We start from the raw sequence: 13,228 nt of genomic DNA, 5'->3' as shown, positions 1-13,228 counted from the left end.
AAGTCTCTGGCATGGCAGGTGAGAATTCTTCCACTGAGCCACCATTGCACCGCCTAGATTTCAATGTGTATAACCACCATCAAGAATTACCACTCTGATGAGTAAAAAATAATAATAATAAAAAGGATAATAAATAGGGTGAGATAAAAAAGGGTAAAAATTGAGTAGATTGAAATACTGTGAGTCCATGAGAGGGAGGGTTAAGGGGTATGGGATGTATGAGTTTTTTTCTTTTTTCTGGAATGATGTAAATGTTCTATAAATGATCATAGTGAAGAACACACAACTATGTGATATTGTGAGCTACTGACTGCATAATATGGTTGTACATGTGTGGATATTTCTCAATAAAAGTATTTTAAAAAGAAAGAAAAAGAAGCTCTGCTCCAGAGATGAATGGGAAAGGAGATTTCTGTGTTTAAAAAAGCAGGAAGGCAGTGCCTGTCACCCTCAGCAAAGGGCCCCTGGAGTTTGGGAAGTTGCCGCCGCTGGAGTCCCTAAAGTATTTTCTGGCATCAAGAATAAGGAAGGAGGGAGAAGCTGAGCTACATGAGGGCCTCGATGTGGGGCGGGGGTGGATCCTTCAGCCTTTGAGCCTTCCCCACATTGCTTCTTTCCTCCCAATACCCCAGCCCACGCCTTCCTTTGCCCCATTCTAGGTTACAGACAACACAGGGTACAAACCACGGCAAATTTATTACTTAATATCCAGTGCCACATCATAGCACCACCCAGAGCCCTCACCTTCCCCCAACCTGGCCCCAAGGGTATACCCAAAACGGGAAAAAAATAAAATAAAAAAAAAAGCAAACCCAGATCCTTGTGCTCCTCCTCTGGAAGCCCCTTCTGCAGGTCCCAGCAGGCAAGAGAGTAGACCACTCCGTGCCCAGAGAACAAAGCTCCAGGCTCCAACAACAGAGAGAACATACAGGCAGGAGCAGAGGCCTGTGTCTATCAGGAAGGAGTAGGAGGGAAGGGCACTGCCTGAGGAGTCCGGGAGTCTGGTCATCCCGGGGATGCACGTGGAAGCTTCCGGACAGCAGGGGCCTGCCCCTGGCTGCTTAACGCTTCGACAGCTCATGGGACAGCCAGTCCAGCCCATCGTACAGGCCTGTGCCTTGGGTGGCACAGGTGGCCTGGACATACCACTGTGGGGAGAAGGAAAGGAAGAGGTCAACAGCAGGGAAGGAAAGTGGATGCCTTTACATCTTTGCCCCAGCCTGTGTGGCTCCCCTGGGGAGGCAGGATCCAGTGGGTGGGGTGGGACCCTCACTGTGCGGCTGCGTAAGTGCTGTAGTCCCAGCTTGTCGGTCAGCTCGCTCACAGGCATGGCGTTGGGCATGTCTTGCTTGTTGGCAAATACCAGCAGCACCGCATCCCGCAGCTCATCCTCCTGCAGCTAAGAGGGTAGAAGAGGTGGCAGGATCTGAGGTTCCATCAGTGTCTCCAGAGTCCCTTCTCCCTGCTATGCTGGGAGTCCCCCATTCTACCTTCTAGGATTATAATTGAGCTTGAGACTCCCTAGGTCTTAAGACTAGGAATAGCATTTTTCTAATTTGAGTACATGCCCTAGTCAAAATGACCACATTTCCAAATGGGAAAACCAAAACGTCAGATGATGTTTCTCTCCACCATGTAAACCCCCTCTCCCACCCAACTTCCCACAGTCGGACATGAAGGTAAGAATTCAAGGAAAAAAATCAGTCCTGTGCTTTTTTACCAAAACTGAAAACAGGGTGAGATACATAATGTGTCCACAAAGAAACACGTACATTCTTAGCTCTCGAGGTCTGTGAGAAACATCTACGCTAGCCCCAAGATCTCTTTGTCCCCTACGTGGAGGGCTCAGTTTCCAGGGCTCCAGGTGCTCACCATCTTCTGGAGTTCATCGGCAGATTCTTGGACCCGCTCCCGGTCATTACTGTCCACCACGAAGATGAGGCCCTGGATGGGAAGCAAGAAAGGAAAAAGGAACGAACGATCATCCCCAACTGGAACATGCTCTAGTCTGCTCCTCTCTCTCATCTTCCCTTCTTTAATTGGGCCTAAATCCCTCTTGTCTAGCAAGCTTTCACCAAGGCCCTGCAGAAATCCTAGCACAAGCTGGAGACACCACAGCAAAGGATGCAGCCTCTGTTCTCAAGGAGTGAGTGGTCTAGCTAAAAGGTGTTCAAGGGAACAGACAATAAAGCTATGGTGATGCGAGCTCAGTCAGGCAGCGTGGACCCAGGGCTCTGTTTCTCAGAAGCCTAAGAGGATGAAGTCTCAGAAGGATGAGTAGAGGCCAGCCAAGAAAAGGGGGAAGAGGAAGAAAGGTTTTTTTCTTTTTAACCTGGCCTGGGGACCCAGCTAGGCTACCTTCTCAGTCCTAGCCCTACTTTCTCTTCCCTGGGGTTCCCAAGCTCCTACCTGAGTGTTCTGGAAATAGTGCCGCCACAGAGGTCGAATCTTGTCCTGGCCTCCCACGTCCCAGACCGTGAAACAAATGTTCTTATATTCCACTGTTTCCACATTGAAGCCTACAGATAATTGGAAAAATATGGAAAAAAGTCTTGTAAAGAAGGACTCACTAAAACTACTTGGATCTCAGCAGGGACACAAAACCAGAGGGCAGTGATCAAGAACAGGGGAAAAGAACCCCAGAGAACCGGCAGTCAACAGCTGGGGCGGGGCTAGTTCACATTCACCCCGCCTCCCGCAGTATTCCCGCCCCCCCCACCCCCCCACCCCCCCACCCCGCAAGTAGAGAGACATCCAGACCCACTTCTCAAGTAGCCGTATCTGGTGTCAGGGTCAGCTCCGGGGAGAGAGATAAGGGCCTCAGGCAGAACAGGGAGCAGACCCCGAGAAGGATCGCGGTGGTGCTCCCGCTCCCCGGCTCACCTATGGTGGGGATGGTGGTGACAATCTCCCCCAATTTCAGTTTGTACAGGATTGTGGTCTTGCCAGCTGCATCCAAGCCAACTACAACGGAGAGGGGCAGAGAGATGGAAACGGGAATGAGGGAGCCCCCTAGAGACCAGGGAAGGGGAGAGGTCAGGACTGCGGGTGGTGACGGGGGCGGAGAGCCGGAGCGCGTCCAGGTGCGCGCTGTTATCTACCCCAGGGGCCTGAGGGCAGTCAGGATGATGTGCGCCAACTCCTGCCCCCAAACTGGGCAAGAAGGGAGAAAACTGGGGTTGGGGTTTGCGGGAGTAAGGGACACCGGAGGAGGGCCGCGCTCCTCTAAAAGGCGTCCCCAAGGGCGGAATCTTCCCTTCTTACCAGCCGGGCCGGGGCGGAGGGCGCTTCACCCCACCCAGGCCCGCCGCTCCCGGTCTCAGGCCTCAGGGGCGGCGCTGCAGACCGGACCCACCCGAGAGCAGCGCCGGTCCTGGGGGCTTAGGAGGTGGGTGCAGCGGGGCCAGAGATCCGGGTGAGCCCGGCTGGAGGGGCGCGGGGGCGGGAGGGCTGCGCGGGGGCCGGCGCCCGGGTCCGGGCCGCGCGCTTGGTCTGCCTCACCCATGAGGATCCGCATCTGCTTCTTCCCGAAGATCCGCGAAAAGAGCGCGGACACTGTGAGGCCCATGGCGGGGCCCGGGGGAGGGGTGCGGGCACGGACGCCGGGTGCGGGCTGGAGGCCGCCGGCCGCGGGGGAACCCGGCGCAGCAGCACTAGCAGCAGCACCAGCACCAGCAGCAGGAGGCTCCGCCGCCGCCGCCTCCTCCGCGCGTCCTGGCCCGCCCTACGTCACCGCGGGCCCCCAGCTCCGCCCCCAGCTCCGCCCCCCAGCCCTCTCCTGGAGAAGTTGAAGCTGAGTCTCCGCACCTTCGCTGAATCCTCCACGGGCTTTGAAGAAGGAAAGGGTCTAGGCCTCTGCAGTTTCTAGCTCGCCTTTCAGGTTTGTGGCTGCTCATATAGCAGCCCGATCGGGGCTGAGGAAAGCCTTCAACTTTCCAAGCAGCCCCCTGTCCCCGTCTTCAGTGGCCCGCCGCTGGGACTTTGGTTCTATTGCGTCCAGCCCACTCTGGGCTCTGCTACAGCCCTTGGAAGGTAGCTGCACCTACTGCGTGCACCACCCACCTTAGGAGAGCGGAAACTCCGTTCTTACTCCTCCCTTTTGCCTCCTCAGCTCCTAATGAGGCGCTTTATGCGTAGGTGATAAAGGGACTGCAGAATCAGGTGAGGAGTGAGCCAGAGATGAGGGAAGATGCCCTGGTGATAGCTTTCATGGTTCTTTAAAACGCCTGGTTTATAGCTCTTCAAGCAGTAGCTCTCGGCTGCATGGTCGCAGACCCACCCCTAGAGTGCTGGAGAACTCTGCCTTCGCCATAATGCCCTGGGAACACTGCCTTTCAATCTGGGGCCACGCAGCTTTTCTGAAGTTCCTTTCTCCATTTTGCCACGAACATGGGAACCTGGATTAATGCACACCTGTCCAGGATTTATGGGCTTCTTGCCTCCCTAGACCCAAAGAACTTCACAAACAATCTTCCCCTCTTAGCATCTGAGAGGAAAAGCAAGATAGGAAAGAACCTAAATTTCTAGAGACTGGGATCAGTACCCAGGCACCTAAATTATGCTTAGCAAATACTTGTTGGGTTAAACTGGACTGATAGGGAGCTCAGTGGAGCAAGTACAGACATTATATTTATTCTGGAGTCCCAGTGGGCTTCTAGGATCAACTGCTTATGGACTAGGTTGGGAATCAGAAAATCTTCATTCATTCATTTACTCAACAAATATTTATTGAGTATTCCCATGTGCCAGCACCATTCCAAGTCTTAGTTTAAATCTGTTCTGCCATTTTTTTGAGAGTTTGGCTTAAACAACCCTCACAATTCTGTGGTTTTCTCATCTATAAAAGGACAATGTCTGCCATATTTATCTCAGGAGATTATGGTAAATGGGATAATTGTATCTGAATGTTTTGTGTTAGGCAGCTAGATTTTACTGGGCCACAAAGAAACTGGAATGAAGCACACTTCTAGGGCCTGCCCCATCATGGTCTGCAAAGTGGAATGAGAACAGACTTTGGGAACAAGGTGTGCACAAGTGCATGGTTTTCCTTTGCTCTTCAGTCATATATTCCATTCTTAGGAAGGCTCATACCAGGTAAAAAAAAAAAAAGTACATTTAAAAAGTACCAATATAAGAGGCAGGCTCGCTCAGTCACTTGCCTCCAATGTCTGTGCTGTGCTGCTTGTTTGCGGCTGTCCTCACCTCCTTCTCGGCTTTGGACCTCTACTGATACTGTGTCAGACAGGCTCCTGAGGCCTCTCCTTAAAGCTATTTGCCTTCCTTGTATTGGCTCTTGGGCTGCTGGACTTTAGAGACTCAGGAATCCTCCATCTTTAAATGTGTTGTATGCCCCTGACCCAGTTATTGGGTACTACCTGCGTTGGCAGCTTGCAGTTAAGCAAGCAAATAAATTGCATTAGCATCCAAAAAATAATAATAAATTGCATTAGCATAAAAAAAAGTACCCATATAATAACACAGCTAGTGGCCACCAAGTTAGGTCAGTTCTACATCTTTGGCTCTTTAATCATCCCCTTTCTTTCCATCCCAGTTGTCACTGTCCTATTTTACTAAAACTCTTCCCTATAATTGAGCCTTCTCACCTGACTCCTGCTCCTGATATCTTACCCTGCTATAGTAGTCCTGATGGTACTACCCTTGAGATGAAAATCTTTGGTATCTTCCTATCACCCAAGATAAAATCGAAGTGCCTTAATTGGGTTCCCACCTGTTGTGCCTTCCCATCTGTTGTCACCTACTTCACATACCCAAAGCTACTGTCTTGATGTGATTCTTAATGCTTTCTGGATGAGCCAGGCTTTCAGATGCCTCTTGTGATCTTTTCATTCTGCCGGGAATGCTGGTTTCCTTCATTTCTAGTTAGATGGGCAGCTGTTTCTCATCTTCCAAAACCAATGTATTTTCCCCAAGAGTCTTCTCTGCCTATTCCTGTCTTAAGTTCCGTACCACTTTGAAAATATCCATCAATACTGGTATGATAGCAGGATTTGTGTTTGCATATCAGTTCCTCACTAGATTGTGAGCTCCTTGAGGACAGGGCCATGTCCCTTCACAGTATTATCATCTGGCACATCATCTAATATGCAGTGTCAGGCTGATCTGGTTAGGATTCCTAAACTTACTAGCTTGGCCATGTTACTTACCCTGTCTGTGCCTCATGTTTTCATATCTGTAAAACTGTATTAATGTTACTGAGTAGAATTATTGCAAAGACTCGGTAGCAAACTCTTGTGAAGTTACTGGCATACATTTGGTCGATACGAAGTGCTCTCTATAAATATTTATTGAATCGACTCACGAAGAGTGCTAACAATTATTATATTATATGCCTATTAGGTGCCAAGCAAGCACTGAGCCAGAAACAGCTGCAGTTTCCATGGTAAAAAAGGGACTCTATGGCACTTTAGGGGCATACTTACTGGGCCCCAAATAGTAGGGACGCTTCGCCCACCTGGAGTGTTCGGCAGGAATGCAGGGCGACATCGCCCCCTGAAGCTCTCTGATCGAGCCCGAAGGGCAACTTCAGGCGCCCTGACGTCACCAGATTAAACCACCCAGTGTCCTCGACTTTGCTTACTCCGTTCTTCCCAAGACGGTTCCTCTACCGGTAAACCCACCGAGCTCTCAGCCGGCAACTGCCTCAGCCACAGTTTGAAGTAGCCACGCCTACCTCGCGCCCACTCTGGGCGGAGCCCGGACGGCGTCCTGTCGTCACTTCCAGCGGACCCGAAAGCGCCATTGTCGCGGGCCTCCGTAATAGTAAGCGGTGATGCGACAGCCCTCGGTATAAGCCCTTGGCCGAGCCTGGGCCAAGGGTAGTGGGGGCGGCCCGAGCTGCTGTGGGCTGTGTGAGAAGGGAGCGCGAAGTGGTCAGTGCGGAAAGTGCTGGGGTTGCGGTTCTCTCGTGCGCGCGTCGAGGCTAGGACCCGCTCCCATCCGCCGGGCCTGGCACACCGCGGGCGCCCCTGCCAACTTGCTCCGCCGCCGCATCCGGTACCCGACAGCTGGAAGAAGCAGGTGTGCGCCCCGCAATCGGACAACTCTCTCCCTGTGCCTTATAGTAAGTCCCCGCCCGTGTCTCCGCGGGTCTCTCCCGAGCTGCCTAACGCTGACGTGGAGCAGCCCGCCCAGCACGCTCATGGAGAAGTTTGGGATGAGTTTTGGAGGCGGTCCGAGCAAGAAAGACCTGTTGGATACCATAGAGTCGCAGAAAAAGCAGCTTCTCCAGTACCAGGCACGGCTCAAGGATGTTGTCCGCGCTTATAAAAGCCTCCTGAAGGAGAAGGAGGCTCTAGAGGCCAGCATTAAAGTGCTGTCGGTGTCCCACGAGGCGGATTTGGGTCTCACCGGTGTCCAACCTCCAGGCCTCACCTTTCCTGACTCTGTTGATGACCGGTGCTCCACTCATAGTGGTGATAGCACTGGGACTGCCGCCAGCTTGGATACTGCGGCCAGTCTCACCAGTACCAAGGGTGAGCTTGGGGTAGAAGATGACAAACCGGCCCGTGGACTGCCACCTGCAAAGTCCGAAGAGGCCAGTGGGTCGGAGAGTGGCGTTAGCAGTAGCAGTGGAGATGGACCTTCTGCGGGTGGGGAAGTGGACAAACGACTGCACCAGCTCAAGACTCAGTTGGCTACTTTGACCAGCTCTTTGGCTACAGTCACCCAGGAGAAGTCTCGCATGGAGGCTTCTTACCTGGCCGACAAGAAGAAGATGAAACAGGACTTAGAGGATGCCAATAAAAAGGCAGAGGAGGAGAGGGGCCTTCTGGAGGGGGAATTGAAGGGGCTGCAGGAGCAGATAGCAGAAACCAAAGCCCGACTTATCTCGCAGCAGCATGATAGGGCCCAAGAGCAGAGTGACCATGCCTTGATGCTGCGTGAGCTCCAGAAACTGCTGCAGGAAGAAAGGACCCAGCGCCAGGATTTGGAGCTCCGGTTGGAAGAGACCCGAGAAGCCCTGGTGGGGCGAGCATATGCAGCTGATCAGATAGAAGGATTTGAACTGCAGACCAAGCAGCTGAGCCGTGAAGTGGAGATGCTGAAGGGTGAACTGCAGGCTCTTCGGGATGAGAAGAATCGACCTGACTCTCGGGTGCAGGAGCTTCAGGAAGAGGCTGCTTGCTTAAAGAATCATTTCCAAGCTCAGTTGCAGCAGGAAATGAGGAAGGTAATTATCCCTTCATACATTTGTCATTAATCTGAAGTGGAAAATATTAGGGTTTTTCCTCCATTAGTAATTTGTAATTTTAGATCCAAGTGGCTCCACTGGCATTTTTGATACTATCTGTAAAGTTTGACTAGGTAATTCTGGGAAATCCTGTTCTGTATGATGTTGACAGTATCCACTGTTAGTGTCCAGCTTCCAATAGAACATGACATTTCTAAGTGTAGGCCGTATGGGAGCCAGGCAGCTTTGAGCTTCTGGCTATTGGCATCTTGTCAGCTGTGCTCCGGGAAGCAGTATAGTGGCAACTGTTCAGTGAAATATAGTGTATGGAGGACTCATGGGGGAATAAATAAGTTTTCTCAGAAGAAACAATCTTTTGTAATTGCTTTCAGTCTAGGATTGTCTGTTCTGGAAAGTTGTGCTATTTCACAGTGCATCTTTACAGTATGGAAAGATCCAACTCAGTTTTAAATTTCTAGGAATACTGGAAGAGGGAAAAACATGATTTCTTAATAGGATTTGGGAGTGTACATAATAAGCATCAGGAATGCACTTTATATGTGAGCTAAGTGTATGATGGGAGGAAAATGGGAGCATTAAAGCAGAACAGCACCAAATATACAAAGGTGCTTAATATTGTTTGGTATGATATGTATCTGGGAACAGAACAAGTAAGCCATAGGAACTTTTGTTAGCACTCTAATCTGCAGAAAAATCCTTTGTTCTCATTCTTGCCAGGCCACCCCATCCTGTGACCCATTTTGCTCTCTCTCTTGCTTTCTCAAAATTTGCCACAGGTCTTTGTGGCTTTTCTCAATACAACATGTCCCCTTGTTTTGCAGACAGCCCTTGTAGAGGATCAACTCCGCCAGCAATCTCAGATGGAAGAGCAGAGGGTGGCGGCCCTGGAGAACCAAATATCTGAGGTGTCTGAACTGCTTGGTACCTATGAGAAAGCCAAACAGAAGGACCAGCTGGCCATCCAGAAGTTGAAGGAGCGCATGCTGCAGCTGGACATGGAGAACAGGACTCTGGCTCTAGCTGCCTCCAGCAGATCCCCTCTAGACAGCCATGGAGAGGAGTCCAGTTTGGATGTCAATGTCCTGAAGGATAAGATGGAGAAGCTAAAGAGGCTACTGCAGGTCGCAGCCAGGAAAAGCCAGATGACCCTGGATGTGGAGAAGCTCTGCGACCTAGAGATAATGCCTAGCTCGGAGGCGGCTGATGGGGAGAAGGCTACTGCGCTCTACTATCAGCAGGAGCTGAAACAGCTGAAGGAAGAGTTTGAGAGGTACAAGATGAGGGCCCAGGTCGTCCTCAAGAACAAGAGCACCAAAGATGGTAACGTGGCAAAGGAGCTGGAGGAAGCCCAGGAACAGCTTGCAGAGCTAAAGGAGAAGTATATCTCCCTGCGGCTATCCTGTGAGGAACTCGAGCGGCAGCACCAACAGGAGGCTGAGGCTCAGAAGCAGGAGCTGTCCCGGCTGCAGCAGCTCCACCGGCAGGAGCTGGAGCGGAGCCAGCTGGACTTCAGGGACCGCACACTGAAGCTGGAGGAGGAGCTGCACAAGCAGCGGGACCGTGCCCTGACTGTCCTGGCGGAGAAGGATTTGGAGCTGGAGCAACTGCGCTCTGTGGCTTTTTCCTCTGGGCTGCCGGGACGCAGAAGCCCTGTGGGTAGTGGGGGTCTTGGAGACCCAGCTGACACATCTGCCTCGGATAGCCTGACCCAAGCACTGCAACTTGCTGCGGCCAACGAGCCCACGTTCTTCCTGTATGCTGAGCAGTTGGCCCGCAAAGAGGTGGAGATCACATCACTCAGGAAACAGAAGCACAGGCTGGAGGTAGAGGTGCATCAGCTGCAGGATCGGCTGCTGGAGGAGGGGGAGCGGCATCGTGAGGAGGTTGGAGCCCTGCAGAGCCACATTGAAAAGAACATCAGGGACCAGAGTAGGGAGGGAGCCAACCTGGAGTACCTCAAAAACATCATCTACCGTTTTCTGACCTTGCCTGACATGCTGGGCCGCCAGCAGACGCTCACAGCCATTCTGACTATCTTGCACTTCAGTCCAGAGGAGAAACAAGTGATAATGCGGCTCCCAGCCAGTGGTAGCTGGTGGCCTTCTGGCAAGAGATGATGCCATTTTCACTGACTTCTGAGACTTCTGTGCCTCTTCGTGTGGGAAGGGGCAGACTATGGTTTCTACTGCCTCTGCCTCTTCTGTTTTTGTTTATTTCTTCACTGTGTTGAACTGGGAGGAATCTTCACTGTGGGATGGGATTTTCTGCCACATGCCATCAATGCATCTGGGCCCTAAGGATACTGAAAGTGTTGGGATAACATCTTCTGGTGGCATGTACGTGTGTGTCTTGGATTGTGAGGGGGAAGAGGTTAAAACTGAGGTGCAGAAGTTGAGGAAGTGGTGAGAATCTCTTAAAATAAGATTTTTTTGTTGTTTTAATATTATGCTTCTTGCTTAGAGCTAGGAGTAAATGTGTCTCCGAAGGGAGTTCAGTTAACTAATTTTTCAACATGCCCTGAGATGTACAATGACCATTTACTCCATCACAGTCTGAGTCTGGTCCAATGCTGCTCCTATTTTCTGGGGACATAAATCCAGGCTGGAAAGGGCTAGGAAGCTTGAAATAGTGACAGATTGTCCACTTGTCCAAAGGGTCAAGGAATAGTGAGTTCTTGGAACCAGGAAGTTTGTTTTAGTTAGGGCCAGGGTGTGACCCAAAAGATCTAGACAAAACATGCCATTTATAACCATCCTAGAGAGGGCCCTGAGTACCATTTTGACTTTAAGAAAGTTTCTGAGTGACTTGCTTGGGCCTAGCTAAGGTTAAAATAGGCTTCATACTTGTTCCTTCCTTAATTTGTCTGCCTAAGGTTGACTTTGCTGTCTTTTCTCGGTGTTGAACTTTTCATTAAGAAACAAAATCTTAGCTTCTTATGAAGAGGGTTTGGATTGGTAAACTAATCCTGCTGGGGTACAAGGAACAAGCTCAGAGATTTGCTAACCTCTGTTTCTACCTTTGTAGGGACAAGGAAGGAGGAGAAAGATTTGTTGCAGAGGATTCCAAAAGGTTATTGTCATCCTTATAGGAAAGTGATGAAAGTTCAGCTGAGGCTGGGCTGGGGTACTTCCTGCCCTGTAGCCAGCATTCTGGCTAAATCTCCACCTCCCTGAAACCAGGGTGCCTGTTGTTTACTGTAACCAGGGTATTTAGACCACCCCTTAGGGAGGTAATAGCATTTTAATCTGCAGTCCTCATGTTCCCATACATGTTGTTGTAACTTTTCCTCCTTCAAAGGGATTTCTTTTATTTTCTCTTGTATAAATATTTTCATTCTGGTGCTCGCTTCAGCAGCACATACACAAATGTATTCATTCTGCTTTTAAGGAGAGGAGGGACTCCTTTCCCCTGATTTGCCTTGTTGTTTATAGAGATCTTTGGATCCTAAAGATCCATACTTTCCATTAACTGGCCTAATAATCTTTCTGCTATTTCCCTATAGAGATCTGTTTTCTGAGGGTTTGGGGTCCAAAAGTCTTTGATTAAATGTTCTGAATGGGAGGCTAGGTGACCTGGAGTATTGACAGTGAATGGAATTAAAGAACGAAGTGATATGTTCAAATGATAACATAAACAAGAAATCAGTAACCCTGAGTGACTTGACTTGTGTCTTTCCTTAGTGGTTTGTATGGCTACGCACAGAGTATGAATGTAAATGGTGAATGGAAGAATGGAAATACTCCAGGAACCTCAATCCAGGAGGAATCCCCTCAGTGCTTCAGCTGCATCAATTCGCAACACAAATTTCTTAGCCTTTGTATGTGTATATTTTGTGTAGACAACAACACTAGAAAAAACTTTCTCATGGGTTTTGTGGGTGAACTTGAAACTTTTGTAATTACTGCTTTAAACTCTAGAAGTAATCTATTTATGAATGCTTTACTCTGCTTAAAATCAAGATTCATGAATCCTGGAAAAGTTTCTAAAGACACCAAGATAGCTAAATAGTAATTACAGACTTTCCCTTACTTTCCTTACCTGGAGCTCCCTAAATGTCAGATGTTTTTGTTGTGGTTGTTGGTATTTCTGGGTGGTTATGGACAGAATAGAAAGATCCATCGTCGCAGTTCCTTTTTTAGAACTAATAATTATGCTTGTGACTTTTCAGAAGACAGACAAAAAAGCAGTTCAATTTCTGATTAATAATTTTAAGTATCTGGATGTAATTAAGGCTCTGAATACTCCCACACGAAAACAGAAGACTTGGTTTCTTCGTACCCTTGAGTATACTTCGAGTCTGGAAACAGACATTATTAATACAGACAGGTGTAAATTTAAAATTCCTTGTCTCTATCCTTTCCCGAAAATGTTTGGTTTGCATGTGATAGATACTCTAAGAAAGGAAAGGAAGAGAGAATAAAAGTAGAATTTAGATCGGAAGAAAAGAAAAATAAACTTTCCTTAGGCCTTGGTCTTAGAATATCATATAGTATATGAGGTATGCCGATAAGGTAATGAGACTGAAACTTATTTAACTAATTCCACCCTAATCAGAGGAAGATTGATGTGAAGACAAGATGGAGAGAGAAACTGGCAGGAAGACAATCTGACCACCCAACCATAAGGGTTTTCTGCTCTTTGCCCCCTCCTCTGCCCGACCTGGTCGAGCCTACCTGTATCTTGTTGAGTCATTTACACCCATTATATTGTTTACTCCTTTCCTGGGTGCTATTTTCTCCCATTTTCAGTTGAAGACACAGAGAATAAATTTGCCCAATATGATGGAATTAGCAGGTGCCAGTACCAGGTCTGATTAATCAAGCCCAAAGCCTCTTAATCTGCTTCCTCACAACCCAGGAGGGTCAGGGCATCTTTCAGTGGCTGACTCCGTAGATAATTTCTAGGGATGGAGAGAACTATCTCCAGGCTGAACTGGGCTGGTTCAAGTGGAAAGTGTCCAATTGTCAGTTGCAGCCAGGCAAAGTTGCTATACTCGAAAGAGTTGAACAGGAAACT

General features: G+C 49.4%; 2 protein-coding genes across 3 annotated transcripts; one reads left to right on the top strand and one right to left on the bottom strand.

Moving 5' to 3' along the window:
* Window positions 1–677: 677 nt before the first annotated feature.
* Window positions 678–6,679, bottom strand: ARF5 (ARF GTPase 5). 2 transcript variants are annotated; one of them, XM_077124228.1, is made up of 6 exons: window positions 6,441–6,679; window positions 2,884–2,964; window positions 2,410–2,519; window positions 1,873–1,944; window positions 1,274–1,399; window positions 678–1,148 (listed from the first exon to the last, which is right to left on the bottom strand). In XM_077124228.1, exons 1-6 carry the CDS (start codon window positions 6,502–6,504, stop codon window positions 1,062–1,064), a joined length of 540 nt encoding a protein of 179 aa, XP_076980343.1. In that variant the 5' UTR covers window positions 6,505–6,679; the 3' UTR covers window positions 678–1,061. The 2 variants fall into 2 exon arrangements, with proteins under 2 accessions (XP_076980343.1, XP_076980266.1); XM_077124151.1 differs by lacking the exon at window positions 6,441–6,679 and adding an exon at window positions 3,502–3,699.
* A 390-nt stretch (window positions 6,680–7,069) lies between these two features.
* GCC1 (GRIP and coiled-coil domain containing 1) lies at window positions 7,070–11,866 on the top strand. Its single transcript, XM_077124052.1, has 2 exons — window positions 7,070–8,191; window positions 9,034–11,866. The coding sequence occupies exons 1-2, from the start codon at window positions 7,160–7,162 to the stop codon at window positions 10,327–10,329; spliced, it is 2,328 nt and encodes a 775-aa protein (XP_076980167.1). The 5' UTR covers window positions 7,070–7,159; the 3' UTR covers window positions 10,330–11,866.
* Window positions 11,867–13,228: the final 1,362 nt, after the last annotated feature.

The sequence above is a fragment of the Tamandua tetradactyla genome, chromosome 1, assembly GCF_023851605.1.
Source record: "Tamandua tetradactyla isolate mTamTet1 chromosome 1, mTamTet1.pri, whole genome shotgun sequence".
In the NCBI taxonomy this organism is placed as follows: Eukaryota; Metazoa; Chordata; class Mammalia; order Pilosa; family Myrmecophagidae; genus Tamandua; species Tamandua tetradactyla.
The sequence above is the reverse complement of the archived record's forward strand: the minus strand, read 5'-3'. Positions and strand labels throughout refer to the sequence as shown.